Consider the following 16154-nt stretch of genomic DNA (forward strand, 5'->3'; position numbering starts at 1 on the left):
AAAAAAAAAATATAAATAATAAAATTCTATTTTTTTATTTTTATTTTTTATTTTCACATTTTTTTAGTAAAAATCAAAAATAAAAATACAAACTAAACACTTTTTAAATGTGTAATTAGCCTTTTATTGATAGTGTTTAATAAAAATAAATGATGAGGACCAAGAACGGCGTACAGAGTCTTGGTACCCTCTGAAAAATGCGCAATAACTAACATATTAACGAACCATTTATATGTATCATTATCAGACCAAGTTAGCATCTCAAGTAGTATTAATTATTCATAATAATTTCTAATCAGCATCTTATTAGTAGTAATTCATGCTAAGAAATAATTTATGTAAAATGCTAACTTAATTAACGGTTATAAAACTGAAACAAATTAATCAAGTTAAAAACTCAAAACAAACTATACTCAAATTGATTGTTATCTCAGCAAACTTGTAAGAGGGAAATCATGGCAAGTGGCATACATGCATGGAAATAGTGCTCATGATATCTTCTTCCCTGATTTCTTCGTTAAACGAACAAGGCCTCAAATTAAAGATGGAACAAGCGCCACAGAGGTAAAGTACACCACTATTTTTGCTTGAGACACTAGCATTTTCAATGCTCTTTTCTTTTATATACATACTTCATCCCACTTCAAACCCTATCTGAAGCAAACAAAGGAATTGGATCTGTTTTGTTTTAGTTTCTATTTTCAGTATTTTTTTTCTAAGAAAAATGAAGTTACATTATTTTCCAAATTAATCAGATATGCAGTTGTGACTGATGCAAACAAAGGAATTGGAATAGAAATAGTAAGGTTGTGTTGACTTCCAGAGATGAGAAGAGAGGCCTTCATGCTTTGGAAACTCTCAAAGATCTCTCTCATCTTGTCCTCTTTCACCAACTTGATGTTGCTGATCCTGCTAGTGTGGATTCTCTTGCAAATTTCATCAAATCCGAATTTCGAAAACTCGATATTTTGGTAACTTGACAAATTAAATTCCATATATATATCACTTTCTTTTTCTTTTTTGTTTGCATGAAACGGGATACAAGATGAATTATGTGAAAATAAAATTTCCATGTTTGCATTTTTCTACTCAGAAATAAGTTTCATTGACTATATAAATTTCTATTGTATGATTTGGGATTTTCTCATTTATTTTCATGTTTGTTAGTTGCATGTTAAGGTTTTTTTTCCTTACAATTCCACTAAAAAAATGTAATTGACTAATTTGTTCTGAATGTAATAAATTAAACTTCTCGTATGAAGCTCTGCATGCAAAGAGGTTTACTATCAAGTCATGTTTAGGGTTTATATTATTAATTTTGAATACTAACCAGGAATGAGTTCATTGTCGTAATTAATAACCTTGACTTGGTAGCTTTCAATTGAAATGGATTCTATCTTTTTCCTTGTCATATATATTGATTTTTGAATATTATTCTTGAAGAAAAGAACTGCATTTTGTTGATCAACAATGCAGGGATTGGTGGACTTGTGATTAAGGACAATGATTTGGTCCCTCAAGTGTTATTGAAAAGCAGGGTAAGAATTTTACAGCCAGTTTGGTTAATATTTTTTCATTTTTCAACATTTTCTATTTTAGAATTTAAAAAATATAAACCAAACACAATCTAATATGTTTTCTTAGTATATTGAATTGGGTGAAATTTTTAGGAATTATCAGATGATGTAATAGAGAAAGCTGGAATCGTTCAAACATTCGAGCTAGCTGAAGAATGCTTGCAAATAAATTATTATGGTGCTAAAAGAACATCTGAAGCCCTTCTCCCTCTTTTTCAATTATCTGAATCACCAAGAATTGTGAATGTATCATCCTCCCTAGGAAAGTTAAAGGTAGGATACTCTCTTTCTTTGTGTTTTTTTAAGGTTTAATTATCTAATAATCTCTATAGTTTTACCAATTATGTGATTAGATTTTTATAGTTTAAAAATTTATAATTAGATCTTTATATTAGGTAAAAATTTGTAATTAAATCTTTACTAATGATTATTTTTCAGAAAAAAACACGCCAATGCTAAAATATCTGCTTTTAGAATATTCCATATTCATTCTACATCAAACACAAAATCAAATATTTAAAACAAAATTGATTTTTTTAAACAAAAAGTAATTAAAAAAGATCGATTAGAAAGTTTTTATCTAATATAGAGACTCAATAGTCAATACAGACTTTTAAACTATAAAGATCTAATTAAAATTTTGATGAAAGTATGGAAACTAACAAAAAAAATTAAACCTTTTTTTCTTAAAAAAAGTTAGTAGATCTTAGATTGCTTTGCTAAATTTGGTTGTTGCTCTACTAATAGGCTTATTTTATTACTTTTTATTCTACATTACTATTTTATGATTCTGTTTTGTAACTCTTATTATTATTAATTTCCATGTCTAATAATTCAGCGTGTATCAAATGAATGGGCTAAAGGAATCTTGGGTGATGCTGAAAACCTTACAGAAGAGAGAGTTGATGAAGTGTTGAATGAATTTCTGAAAGATATCAAAGAAGGGTGTTTAGAAAGAAAAGGATGGCCTAAGGTTCTTGGTGCCTATATTCTCTCAAAAGCTGCAATGAATGCATATACAAGAATTGTTGCTAAAAAGTACCCTACTATATGCATCAATAGTGTGTGCCCTGGCTATGTTAAAACTGATATAACTGCCAATACTGGATTTTTAACGGCAGAAGAAGGTGCTGCTAGTGCTGTCAAAATAGCATTGCTTTCAAATGCCTCTTCTGGCCTTTTCTATTCTCAGAATGAAGTTTCTTCATTCTAATCCAATTGAGGTTGGTTATGTATATTCATTTCTTCTGTTTTTGGTTATGTATATTCAATTAGAAGAAACATTCCAATTTCAAATTTAACAAAAAATAATCTTTAGTGTGCTTTATGTTAGTCTTATTTAGTAATCTGCTATAATATTAGCCGAAATTGGTTGTCATAGTATTTTATATTGTCTGGTACCTTGATTCAATGATTATGTTAACTCGATTACTGTCTCTAACAACTCACAGTTTGATATGGACATCTTTTTCAGTTGAGCAAAACTTTTAGCAGTTGAGGATGTAAACAAATCACTAAGACATACAGTAGATGGTGCCAAGTTCATCAAACAATTACATGCCAATTTTCAAGTGTTCAAGATTTTCAAGAAATGGGGCCATCCAGGTTTGCTCAGAACCTATGGATTTAAGCTGTGAAAGAATTTTGGTATAATTTTGGGTGTCAAGCAAAGGCCTTTGTGAGTTGAATATCTGTTTGAAGCCACTATCAACCACTGGGAATGTCAATCATGTTTGGATCTTGTGTTGGTGATGAATATTTTACATCAAATATTGGCTCAATAGAATCACATTTCGATTTTATCACCACCAACTCTTTCAAATCATTCAGGGAAGAAAGTAAATGAAATGGTAGTAATGCATTTGATGAAATTTCACACCACCAACTCTGCCTCTGCCTCACATGATTCTATGTGCAATTCTTTCAGATTGGAGGAAGGCTATAGTACCAGTGTTATCAATTTTGGACATTCGACACAGCTGCTTTGACAAGTATACTATTCTAACCCATTGATGGATTGCAACACACATAATTTGAAGAGGTACAATTCTTTTTTAAGTTTCCAATAATCTCCTTATTACTAGCTTCATCTATTTTTGAGGGTTTCATCATAGTAATAGCTTACTTCCATTGTTTCCAAGTTGGGTGTCTTCTCAAATAATTCAATTGGCACATTAGACTTATTATGCTCATCATCATTAAAACGGTAAAGTTTATTCAAACTCTCAAGATTTTCATCCTTACATTTTTTTCAACCATGAACTTAAAGCTTGAGTGCATTTCCAATTAAGAGTCAAATTTTCCATCTTGGAAATATCCTATGACCAAAAGGGTTTATACTTATAAATAACTTTTTGAAGCTTGTAATTAAAAAAAGTAAGGGTGTACTGCTTTTAGGTTCTACGAAGGGACCTAAATGCTGCAGAAAAGTTCTAACAGTCGAAAATTATGTTGCCTATTATTATGTAGTTTTTCAATTGGTCACTTTCTTTTTTCTTTCTCCTTAAAAAAAAATCAAAACTGATATTATAATTTCAGAAGTTAAATGAAGAATTTAAAACAACAAGCATACTTTTCAAAATTGATGGTCTTATTGAGAATTGTATAATACATAGAATGTTACATTATACATTGGAAGTTAGAGTTGTCAGATGAAGCTAGGTCTAATTACTAAATGGGGCTACTAACTCTCTATTTCTGAATAGCTTTGGCATCTCTCTTTCCTTTGAAGTTCAGCAATATTGGTATCCCTTAGAATTAGAATTCGGATCATATTATTGACTCTCTTCTTTTAAGTTTTTCTTGATTCTTGAACACAACTTTTATTTCTTTTGGTGCTTTGCACCTTTGAGCCTAGCGGTGACTCTAAGTGTTTTGTTTTCAAGTATTACCACCTGATATATAAACACCACAAGCACTTAACTGGGGGAACCTTTTGGATTCGAATTTAGCTTTGCTTAAATTCCCAGACAGTGGTGCTCAGAGCCTTAAGCGTACTCTTTAATAGCTTTAGGTCACGACTTTAAATGTTCAGTCTCAAGGATTACTTGACACTTTCACACCACAAGCATATAGTTAGGGAGAACAACTCTTTTGAGCTTTTTAGGCCAATTTTCGACCCTCCTAACCATTGATGCTCAAAGCCTTGGATCTTTTTCTTTTTTTATTTTCTTATTTTTTTTGCTGTTTCTTTTGCTTCAAGAATCAATCTTTTTGATATTTCAGAGAATCAATAATACTTCTTTAAATTCTTGTACCTTAAGAACCAATATGCCCAACCCCAACATCAAGTATACTCAGTTAATTCATACATTCAGAGAATAAAGATAAGGTCACCACATCAAAGTAATTAGAATAACTCATCATGTAACTCAAAATCTTATGTATTTTACTACTCTTCTAACCATTTCCACACATTCAGCAAACCAGTCTCATCTCCAGTAAAGAAGAGTCCGCCAGGGCCTATCTGAAAGGATCGAACTTCTTGTCTTGTAAATAGTCGACCTCTCTCTAGAAACCTGTAGAAGTAGGCACAGTAAGTAGCTACAACAGTAAAAAAGAAAAAAAAAAAAGCCCAGTGAAAGTAGCAAGACAAGTAGTTGAAAGATTTATCATCACTCACGTCGGCAACTCATACATACGAACTGAATTATCTTTGCACGAGCAGAACAATATTGGCTTCGCCTCTACATCAGTCATCCCATACAGTCCAAGAACAGCCTATAATAACAAATAAAATAATAAAAAAAATGAATTGGACAAACCAATCATCTCCTTCTTAAACAAAATCAAAATATCAGCTTAAAGACATATTTGTGAACAAAGGTTAGTGGTTGAACAACTTACAATTTGGTGAGTGTGAGTGTATGCCACTTCTAGAGTTCCCTCCTCAGTGCACACCCAAACATTGACTGTGCAATCAGATGAACCCGATAACAAGTAATTGTCCCAGCAAATAAGTGATGTGACAACGTCGGTATGCCCGTTAAGTGTCATTGTGCACTGGAATGTATCAAGGTCCCAAACCTGTAGATAGCAGGGTAAGAAATTGCTTAGCTAAAGGGGAATAGTGTGCAAATTACATGAAGCATATAAATAAATAAACAAAAACACTACCTTAATGCTATGGTCCATGGATCCAGAATAAAGCATCTTGTGACATCCAATAGCAAGACAAACCACTGGTTTACTATGACCACTTAGTGTTGCAACCAGTTTGAAAGGAGTCTCAAAGCTGCATCTCCAAGCATAAATAACACCATCCTGCAATTTAAATAGATTATTTAAAAACTAATGGACAGCAAAAGTAGCTGAAATGTCATAGTTATAATCAGTAGCAAAGGTTGAATTACAACAATCTTAAATCACTGCAAGGTAATTTACCTCTGCTCCAGCAAGGAGGATATCATTGCCAACATTCAAAGAAAGGACTTGCCCTTTAGGTCCATCAAGAGTAACATCTGCACCCGTCTGAATATTCCATGCCTGAACAAAACAACCACAATCAAATTATAAGTTTACAGTTAAAGCTCCTATACATAAGATACCATTATTACAATTAAACCAAAGAGCTTACCTTCACAGCATTTTTCACACCGGCAAAGATCCATGGGCCCTCAGATATAAGTGAGGTAACTGGAGAATTAAGATGGATCATGTTAACACAACGGCCAGTGTTGCAGTCCCATGCCCGAACTGTGCCGTCAGTGCTACCAGAAATAAGTTTGTTTGAACCAGCCGGCAGTGCAATGCCAGTGATTGCCTATAAACAAAATTTGAATATTAGCATAAACGAATCCAACTCAATGGCACTTTTAAATATTAGTAGAATGTTGCTCTTATGTAAAAGCGTGTCCTAGATTAGATTTGATACTCTTCGGCAAGGTGGGTAAGATTTCTAATATACATTTTCTACTTGAATTTGATATAATATGCGTGTTGATGGCAATAAAATAAATGCTGTCTTAGCTTGCTGTCTTGCTTAACACTTGAATGACAATAAAATAAATGCAGTGTATGTAAAATGTATTAGATTCCATTTCCATATCAATTTTAAACTAAGGATCTTCTATTCTAATTTATTCTAAGCTAGGCAAACACGGTTAGTTTTATGTGAAGCAGGTGCTAAGCACTGGCCTAAAAAATTACGGCTCAATTTTCCAAAGTTAGTTCTTAATGTCTCTTATCATGGTTGCTTCTATAGAATGGATTCTTTAGATTTTAGAAACAAATATTGGGATTATAAGTTTATAACTAATACAATATAGACACCTATGCTTTGTGTTGGATTTTTTTTAATTTATTGCAACTCAGTTATGGCATCTCTGTAGTTTTTCACTTTTTGCTTATCCCTCAAACTTATTTCAATTGCAATATTCACTTAACTTTCAAATTAAACCAAGACAAAATACACTTTCGTGTGTTCATATCAAATAATAAAAGGTGGAATCAGACATGTATGTACCTTGTTGTGTTCATGAAGCTTTGCAAGTGTAGAAAACCCATCACCATAAAACCATGAATGCAAATTCTGACACAAGTCACCATCCACACAATTATCAGTCATCCAAGATTTGCAAATACTGCGTGATTTATCCACAGAAGCCTTAGCAGCAGTGGCCACATCTTCCACGTCTGCAGTCTTTTCAATCAATACAGCCTTTTCTTCACACTTGCCTTCACACTTGCTTGGCTTCTCAACAGATATAGCTTCTGCTTCTGGTCTGCACTCAACAGCCTTTAGTGCACAATTTTCTGGCTTCTTGAAGTCCTTGGGTGCGCAATTTATTGCCTTCTTAGCAGAGGAACTGGCCATCTTCTCAACGGACGAATCGGGCTTTTTCGAATGCTTATATGTCGTATTGGCATTATAGTATACATTGGATGGCGAGGTTGGTAAGCTATGTGAAAATTGACAAGGATTTCTGTTGCATCTCCCAGCTTGCCAATACTTACATGTTGGTCGTGTTGTAGGACGGAACCGTTCAGTCCTCCTTGTTGTTGTTATAACAGCCATGATACTACAAAATAAAACAGTATTCCCATCAATAACACCCTTCATTGCTCATTAATCTTTTCCAAAACTTAAACAACAACCCAATTAGAAGAAGCTGCAGAATTCATTCCCTCATCCCATCAACCCAACTTAACACCACTTAAGTAAAATACAATATGAACACTAAGGAAAAAAAAAAAGAAATTCCAAAGAAGGTAACGTGCTAAGAAGCAAACCTGAATTAAGAGTAGAATTGAGTTCGGGAAGTGCAATAAAACTAATAAGGATTAGAATCACTGAATCAGAGTCGGAGAGATTCAGCGAAGAAGAGTGTAAGAGAGTGTTTGTATAATAGTGTAAAGCAAAATTGGATCACGTCCTTTATTTATAGGTTTCGTTAACTATCAGAAAAAGATTTCATAACATCAGAAATTAAATTAAACCGACAAAAATCAATAATCAATAAATATTAAATAGGATCATTATGAAACTCATTTATAGCTCGAAACTGATTCTGTTACATTTTTTTTCTAACTGGTTTTTCAATACATAGTTACTGCGACATATACAATTAATTATATAAATTTAATAAAAATATCTTGTTTCAAATCATTCACCGTATAATTTTTTTATAATACTTTAATTTTAGCATTTTTTTTTGTTGATGTTTTTGTCATTTTTACACCGATAAAATTTAGTTTATATTAAAAAAGATTTTAAATTTAAACTAAACATTCTCTTTTTCGAATCTACATTATCCAATCCTAACAAAATTCAAGTGCACTTAATTTATTGGTGATTAAAATCCTATTCTAAAAACAATAACTGCCAATTTGATTATGAAACAACAAAGCTTTTTTTTTTTCAATCTAATAAAAAAATTATTTTATATATTTTCTCTATTATAGTCCTATTTAATTATTTAAATTTCATACAAGTTAACAATTATTCAATATTCCATGATACAAATATAAAAGATAAAGTATACTTTTTATTTTAGAGTAAAAGCTTTTAATAACAACGTACATATTACTCTTAAATTAACCACTTTTATTATTTTCAGGATTTTTTACTTAAATAAATTTTATAGAATTCAAATTTACTGAATTCCCCTTAAATGAGATCTGCAACGTCATTACTCATTACCCTCTTCCTATTATTATACAAATCATCCTAGGCTGTGTAAGATTAAATAAAACGTAAACCATTTCAGCCTGGAACGATTAATGTATGATCTGGTAAGGGAAACAAAGGGTAAATCATGCCAGCCAGGGTTCCTAGAGTTAAAAGAAAAACGTAAATCGTCCCAAACTGGTAGGTTTAACATGTTGTTGGACTAAACCTCATTAGACTGCCACGATTTACATACAAAAGAGACCCTAGTCACCTTGGCACTATTTATATATAATAGGGTACTTTTATTTATAATATTTTAATTTAAATTATACCTATTTAAATTTTAACTTAAAAAATAAAAATATAATTTTTATAATTTCAATTATTAATTTCATTAATAAGATTAAATTAAATTAAAAAAAAGAATACTAACAAATTATAATAAAAAGAGTACTAAATTTTAATATATAAATTTAAACTTTTTTCTTTAAAAAAATGTCAAAAGGTGTTAAAAAATATAATTTTAAATGATATAAATTCATATTGTTTTGAATAACATAAAATTTAAGTTTTTATGAAATTTCTAGTATTCATTGTTCATATGATTTTTTTAATCATTTTTATTGATGCATATTTCTTATAAAATTTTGTCTGTCATTTTATAAAAATTTAAATTTATGTTATTCAAAACCACATAAATTTATATTATGCAAAATTATATTTTTTAACACCTTTTGACATTTTTTTAAAAAACTTAAATTTATGTATTAAAATTTAGTACTCTTTTTATTATAATTTGTTAGTATTTTTTTATTTAGTTTGGTTTTTTTAATAGAATTAATAATTAAAATTTATATGAAGTCAAATAAAAAATGAAAAAAAAAATTCTATAAAGAATATGCATTAATAAAAATGATTTAAAAAAATTATATAAACAACGAATACTAAAAATTTCATAAAAACTTAAATTTATGTTACTTAAAACAACATAAATTTATATTATGCAAAATTAATATTTTTTAACATCTTTTGACATTTTTTTTAAAGAAAAAATTAAAATTTATGTATTAAAATTTAGTACTCTTTTATTATAATTTGTTAGTATTTTTTTTTAATTTAATTTAATCTGCTCAATGAAATCAATAATTGAAATTATAAAAAGTATATTTTTATTTTTTAAGTTAAAATTTAAATAGATATAATTTAAATTAAAATATTATAAATAAAAGTACACTATTATGCAACCATCACTCTACGGTAAGAGTGTTAACTAAGCTATTAAGAAGTCTAATTTCTAACGTCTTATGCTAAACTACATACACCCTAAATCATTAAACCCACCATCGCACAACGTCTTCATTCAAAATTTTTCTAAATTGCACATTAAGCATATACTATATGATCCAACATATTAACGTAGTTAATTTTGCCATGCAATCAACTCAACAACATTGCAAGTATAAATCGTCCCAACCCAGTTTGTGTTACCAAGTAACACGTGAATCGTGCTAGGGTGAGTAGGGTCTCCTTTGTGTGTAAATCGTGGCAGCTTAATGAGGTTTAGCCCGACAACATGTTAAACTTACCAGCCTGGAACGATTTACATTATCCTTTTAACTCTAGGGACTCTGTCACGATTTATCCTTTGTTTCTCTTACCAGATCATGCATTAATCATTCCAGGCTGAAATGATTTACGTTTTATTTAATTCTACACAGCCTAGGACGATTTATATAATAATAAGAAGAGGATAATCACGTTGCAAATCTCATTTAAGGGGAATTCAGTAAATTTGGATTCTATAAAATTTATTTAAAAAACCCTTATTTTTATTATTATTGATATTTTGTTTAAACATGATACTCTTTTTTTATTCACCCAATTAGAAGAAGCTGCAGAAACCATTCCCTGATTCCATCAACCCAACTTAACACCACTTAAGTAAAATACAATACGAAGAAAAAAAAAAAGAGTAACGTGCTAAGGAAGAAAAAAAAGAAATTCCAAAGAATGTAACGTGCTAAGAAGCAAACCTGAATTAAGAGTAGAATTGAATTCGGAAAGTACAATAAAACTGATCAGAATTAGAATCACTGAATCAGCAAAAAAAAGAGTGTTTGTATAATAGTGTAAAAGAAAATTGGATCACGTCCTTTATTTATAGGTTTGGTTGACGGTGGGCATTAATCAGAAAAAGATTTCATAACATCCAAAATTAAATTAAACCGACAAAAATTAATCATCAATAAATATTAAATATTATCATTATGAAATTCATTTATAGCTCAAAACTGATTCTGTTGCATATTTTGTTTTCTAACTGATTTTTCGATACACAATTACTGTAAAATTTAATTATGTAAATATAATAAAAATATCTTGGTTCAATCATTCACTGTATAATTTTCTTATAATACTTTAATTTTAGCATTTTTTTTCTTTATTTGTGTCATTTTTACACTGATAAAAATGAGTTTGTATTAAAAAAATTTTAAATCTAAACTAAACATTCTCTTTTTTAAATTTAAACTATCCAATCCTAACCATATATATGAGATATATGAGGTATAAATAATATAGTTTGAATTTGTTAGATTTCATATCCAAAACTAAATCAAAACACAAAAAATTGCTAGTCTAATACGCTATCATTATTGTTATGAAACTAAACATTCTCTTTTTTTATATCTCTAACACTCCCCCTCAAACAAGAGCCTCTTTTGGGTTTGTTTGATTTTGCATAGGCCTTCTTTTCTCTTTTATTTGCCTTATGCCACTTTTGGGGTTCAGCAAGGATCGAACTCTTGACCTTTCGGACATAGAGCTCTGATACCATGTTATGAAACCACTCATCCCAAAAGCTTAAGCTGATGGGAGAAGGCAACATTAATGGTTATATCTCTAACAATTATTATGAATTTATGATCATTCATATGATGTTTTCAGTACGGTTTAAAAGACATTGTTCCAATCAAAATTATGTTTTATTATATCAGTTCTGCCACACATCCAAGACTTTTTAGCAGTCAAATTTAATCAAGTTAGTCCAAATCTAACAAAAATCAGTTTCATTACCCAGCGCATTACCCAGCGCGTGTGAACACACTCTCACTCTTCAACACACACGACGTTTCAATGCGCACTTTTTGACACGAAAAATTATTTCAAATCCTCAATTTAACATTGAACCTGATACAACTCTCTATGCAGAGAAGAACAAAAAACCTGAGAATGTAGGCCAACATATCAAGTCTTTATTATTAGTTAGTTATAAAACATAATTAAAATTAAATTCATAGCTCAAATAATGAATTTTTGGGAGGGAATGTAGGCCAACATAAAAATAAAAAAGATTAATCTAGCTCAGTTTCTAGGGAGTTTAGGTTTGAACATAACCAATTTGTCTAGCTTAAATATAATATACAAACAACATATCAATATGACAATATGGGAATTACAGGTTGTTTGCAACAGAATATAATATACCCAGCGGGGCGTGCAACTTTTGGAATGGCTCATGTCTCAGTGTGAACACTGAAGTGAACAAAGAGGTCACTTGCTGAAGCTGAAAGTCTTCATTTGTTTGCAGCATGGCACTCTTTCATCCTATACAAGGTCCAACAGAGGGGCATCTGAAAACTATATGCAGACCAGTAAAACCAGTTGGCAGCTGCAACAACCCTGCATGAGAAAATAAACAAAGCAAAGTACTTGTAAGACTAAAAGTGAATGAATACTTGTAAGAAGAGAAGAGATGTTGGCCCTGTAAGTAGGTTGAATACACAAAATGCTTTTGTCTATAATTCTGAACTTCTGAGGATCATTTCTTGCAATACAAAGTTTCCTCAATCCTCCTAATTACTATACTCAGACTGGCACCAATTTCCAACACTTTAATGGCAGCTCGGTGCGCAGCTCTGTGCCACTTGAGCAAATTATAAGATTGTAAAACCGACCATCTTGCTTGATTAGACATCTTCTCAAGGCAAGAGCGTTAAGGCTGAAATTTCAGTATCAAGTATGAATATATACCATCAGAACAGGGGCGTCGATTTTGCACTGTGGAGATACCTCAGCTAAAGATAATGGGGGCTCCAAAAGAAGACAGATGTTTCTGAATAGATTTTCATCATTTTCTCTCCCCTCTGCCTCACCATAAACAAGAGCTTCAGCTGCAATGCCTGCAAAAAGCACCATGCAGTACCTAAAGCACGAGTAACATACTACATTAGTAACACATGAATGCTCAGTGAAAAAGAGAAACTCTAGAAAATAGAAAATGTGCATAACGGGAAAGAATTAGCTCAAAAGGTTCTAGACAATCAAACTTTTCTGCTTAGTATCTTGTCAAAGCAGAGCCAGTTCTAGCAAAGGGAAATTTGTACTTCGACACACAGAAATTGACCAGTATTGGAATCATAAGAGAGAACATTTTAGCAACTGTGTATACGCCTATAACATATATAACAGATTGATAACTAAATCCAGAGTTACCAACAAAATCAACTTAACTTTCTTATTACAGTTTGAGGACCAAAAATACTCTTTGAACTCCAAAAATCAGTCACTATATATTTGTGTATATTTTTACATGCGTTACTTCACCGGTTTTGTCGATGGGTATTACATGTTCACTGGTTTTGTATTTGCAATAGGATTCAATGCCATGTGTCACACAATGAACCTACACACTTGTCGAGCAATGAACCTGTAATTAAAAGATTTTATTACATGTTTACTGGTTTTGTATATTGATTAGCTTCATATTCTTGTTAATAATACAATATTATGTATTTATTACCTTAATTGTTTTCACCTATAAATAAGTTATGCTATGTATCATATACTTATCACCACAGTAATACACAGAAACCTTTTTTTGTTTTCCAATCTTCCCTCCTGGTTCCTAATAGTTTGTTTGCTTAATTGTTTCTTCTTAGTTACCACCAGTTGGTCTTTTTCTCTTCTTTCTGCAATTGCCACCCTCCTAATATGAGTTTGATTTTGGAATAAGACAATTGGGAGACAAAAATTAAGAAAATAATTACAAATTATAAGTGAAAATTGAAGGAGAAAAAACAATAGAATGAGAAGAAAATTAAAAGAGTAAGAAAATTTTACCTCATTTTCAATTATGATTTTCGTGCCTGTTCATTTGTGACATTTTCATTGGAATCTAACTCCCACCAAGAACCTCCATCATCCTTATAGTCATCATCAACATCATCACAAACACCTTCAATATTATCATCTTCTGATTCTTCAATAACCACGTCAGCCGTACCATATTTCCTTTTATCCACCTCTGGGTTGTATTTCCACTCTAGCCTTTTCAAAATATCATGATCCTTCCAGTTCTCAACAACCGATACAGCCTCCTTTCTAGCTTTCCCCATTAGGATTTCCTCCCAAGAAAAGGAGGTATCAACAATCCTCTTCAATACACCATCGTTATTATCCCCGATGACAACTGTCTTTAGACATCGTAGCTTCGCTTCCCTTATTACATTAGCGAAATCATAATCATCCGACACAAGTACTATGCATTCAACCCACCTATGATCCATCATATCCACCATGTGACTTTCCAATGCATGATCCGCAGCTTCTGGCTTATCCAACACGGACTGAACCAAAAACCCTGCGCGTTTCAGCTCATCCACCAAACCATACGCTACTCTTGGAGTAAGAATATCCCTTGCAGCCTTCTTATACTTCTCCATCTTCATCGAATACTTTGCCACCAACTTCACCCTCCGGTTCCCCTTTGCCGATGCTATCTGGTTCACCCTTTTCATTTGCTCGCTCTCATGTAGCTGCTTGAAATGGTTAACAAGCTTTTCATTAGTGTAAAACTTTCTCCCACAAACCCTGCATACATGAGGCTCATTTCGCTTGATGACGCCCTTGCTCTCCAATCGATTATACAGCTCCTTCTCTTTCCTCCACTGCCGAACAGCGTGTGGGACACTGGTGAAAGTGTGGCTATTTGCATAAGCTACCATATGCCTAACAACCCCAAATGAAGATGCAACAATTCTAAGCTTATTGGCAACTTCATAAGGTGGAATTGGGTTTGGTTCTAAGTCCCAAAAAATTCCTACCCTATTGTTATTCCTATTTGGTTCCGATTTGGGGGTTTTATCTGAAGCACCGGAACCCCAATTAGGTTTAGAATGAAAGCATTTAAAGGAACCATATATGTTACGAAATTTGAGAATTGAACCCACAAGAAAATGGTTCTGTTCTTCTATAAATACTACAACTTCCAAAAGAAACCATTTGAATAATCACAGCATACAATGAAGCTTCAGAACTTAACTGTGGTCTGTCACTTGTCAGTGAACGAAGGTGTCGATACCTGCGAAGAAGTCTTTTTGATAATATTAGTATAAAGAATCCTAAAACATTAGGACTATGTCCAAACACTTCTATGGGAACGGATTCAGTATGCCAAAGGTGTTTGCGCACCGAAGTGTCAAAAAGTGATTTGGCTGACCGGTGATCACTTTTAATGAAAAACCATTAGATTATTGTAATTTTTTAATCTAATGGTAAAGATTTTTCTAAATTTAGTTTCATATGATTGATTAGTTAATCTTTTATATAATTTTTGTGTCAGTAGGGTAATTTTATAAATATTATTTTTATGATGGTTATTGTTGTTAAATTTAAAATATTTTGTGGTATTATATGAAAAAATAAAAAATTAGATATTTAAATTAATTTAAAATTGATAAAATATTTTTTATTGTATTATTTTACACATTATTAAACGTCGGAGTAGGGACATCAAACCCAAGTGGAAGAGGATCGTACTTCAACTCCGATGATAGCACAGCGTGTGGACAGGATAGCTTCTTGGCCAATGCGCACGACTCTCCTCACCAACACGGTCCTTCACCTCCAATGACGGGATCCCCAACGCCTGCAACCGCGTCGGCAGACGACAATACTTCAAGTGTGCAGCAACGCCTCGACAACAACCATGGCGCAGATGCTCCGACGAGGAGGATTACAGTAGAGTTAAACCCCAAAATGGTCCCTGGCGTCATGCACTAAAATCGTTTCTGAAATTTTAATTGCACCAATTACGTCCTTGAGATTGAAAAAAATGCACCATATTAATCCCTGACCTATTTTCCATTAACGACGTGATGACATGGCATGATGACGTACACTGTAAGTGACACGTGTCAATTCATGATTTGGCCACGTGTAATGGTATGATGATGTGGTGACAACTGACACGTGGCATGCTGACGTGGATGGTTGTGCCACGTGTCATAATGTTATTTGGCCACGTGTCTGTTTGTGCCACGTGTCACAACAGTATTCGTCCACGTGTCATCCATTATGTCATTGTTGTATATGCACCAAATTAGTCCTTCACTTTGCATTAAGTGACTCATTTTAGTCCCTGAAATTGAATGTCGTGCACCAAACTAGTCCCTTCACCAATTTTT

At 32.1% G+C, this 16154-nt stretch overlaps 2 protein-coding genes, 1 long non-coding RNA gene and 1 pseudogene across 10 annotated transcripts; 1 reads left to right on the top strand and 3 right to left on the bottom strand.

Moving 5' to 3' along the window:
• The first annotated feature begins 407 nt into the window (after positions 1-407).
• On the top strand, positions 408-3806 carry LOC112726817 ((+)-neomenthol dehydrogenase-like; annotated as a pseudogene).
• On the bottom strand, positions 754-1253 carry LOC140176967 (uncharacterized). The gene is made up of 2 exons (XR_011868294.1): positions 1036-1253; positions 754-959 (listed from the first exon to the last, which is right to left on the bottom strand). It is a non-coding gene; the product is annotated as an uncharacterized lncRNA (long non-coding RNA).
• Positions 3807-4728: 922 nt separating the features above from the next.
• On the bottom strand, positions 4729-7593 carry LOC112729674 (zinc finger CCCH domain-containing protein 48-like). The gene is made up of 7 exons (XM_025779837.2): positions 7042-7593; positions 6154-6339; positions 5961-6062; positions 5694-5840; positions 5424-5603; positions 5200-5297; positions 4729-5095 (listed from the first exon to the last, which is right to left on the bottom strand). The coding sequence occupies exons 1-7, from the start codon at positions 7591-7593 to the stop codon at positions 4969-4971; spliced, it is 1392 nt and encodes a 463-aa protein (XP_025635622.2). The 3' UTR covers positions 4729-4968.
• A 4329-nt stretch (positions 7594-11922) lies between these two features.
• Positions 11923-15174, bottom strand: LOC112726816 (uncharacterized). 8 transcript variants are annotated; one of them, XR_011868293.1, is made up of 5 exons: positions 13810-15174; positions 13490-13658; positions 13280-13396; positions 12721-12892; positions 11923-12369 (listed from the first exon to the last, which is right to left on the bottom strand). XR_011868293.1 is itself a non-coding variant. In XM_072208743.1 (2 exons), exon 1 carries the CDS (start codon positions 14691-14693, stop codon positions 13821-13823), a length of 873 nt encoding a protein of 290 aa, XP_072064844.1. In that variant the 5' UTR covers positions 14694-15174; the 3' UTR covers positions 13389-13658; positions 13810-13820. The 8 variants fall into 8 exon arrangements, 2 of the variants coding, with proteins under 2 accessions (XP_072064844.1, XP_072064843.1); XR_011868289.1 differs by having other exon boundaries at positions 13490-13675; XR_011868292.1 differs by lacking the exon at positions 13280-13396 and having other exon boundaries at positions 13562-13658.
• Between the last annotated feature and the right edge of the window lie 980 nt (positions 15175-16154).

The sequence above is a fragment of the Arachis hypogaea genome, chromosome 12, assembly GCF_003086295.3.
Source record: "Arachis hypogaea cultivar Tifrunner chromosome 12, arahy.Tifrunner.gnm2.J5K5, whole genome shotgun sequence".
Taxonomy (NCBI): Eukaryota; Viridiplantae; Streptophyta; class Magnoliopsida; order Fabales; family Fabaceae; genus Arachis; species Arachis hypogaea.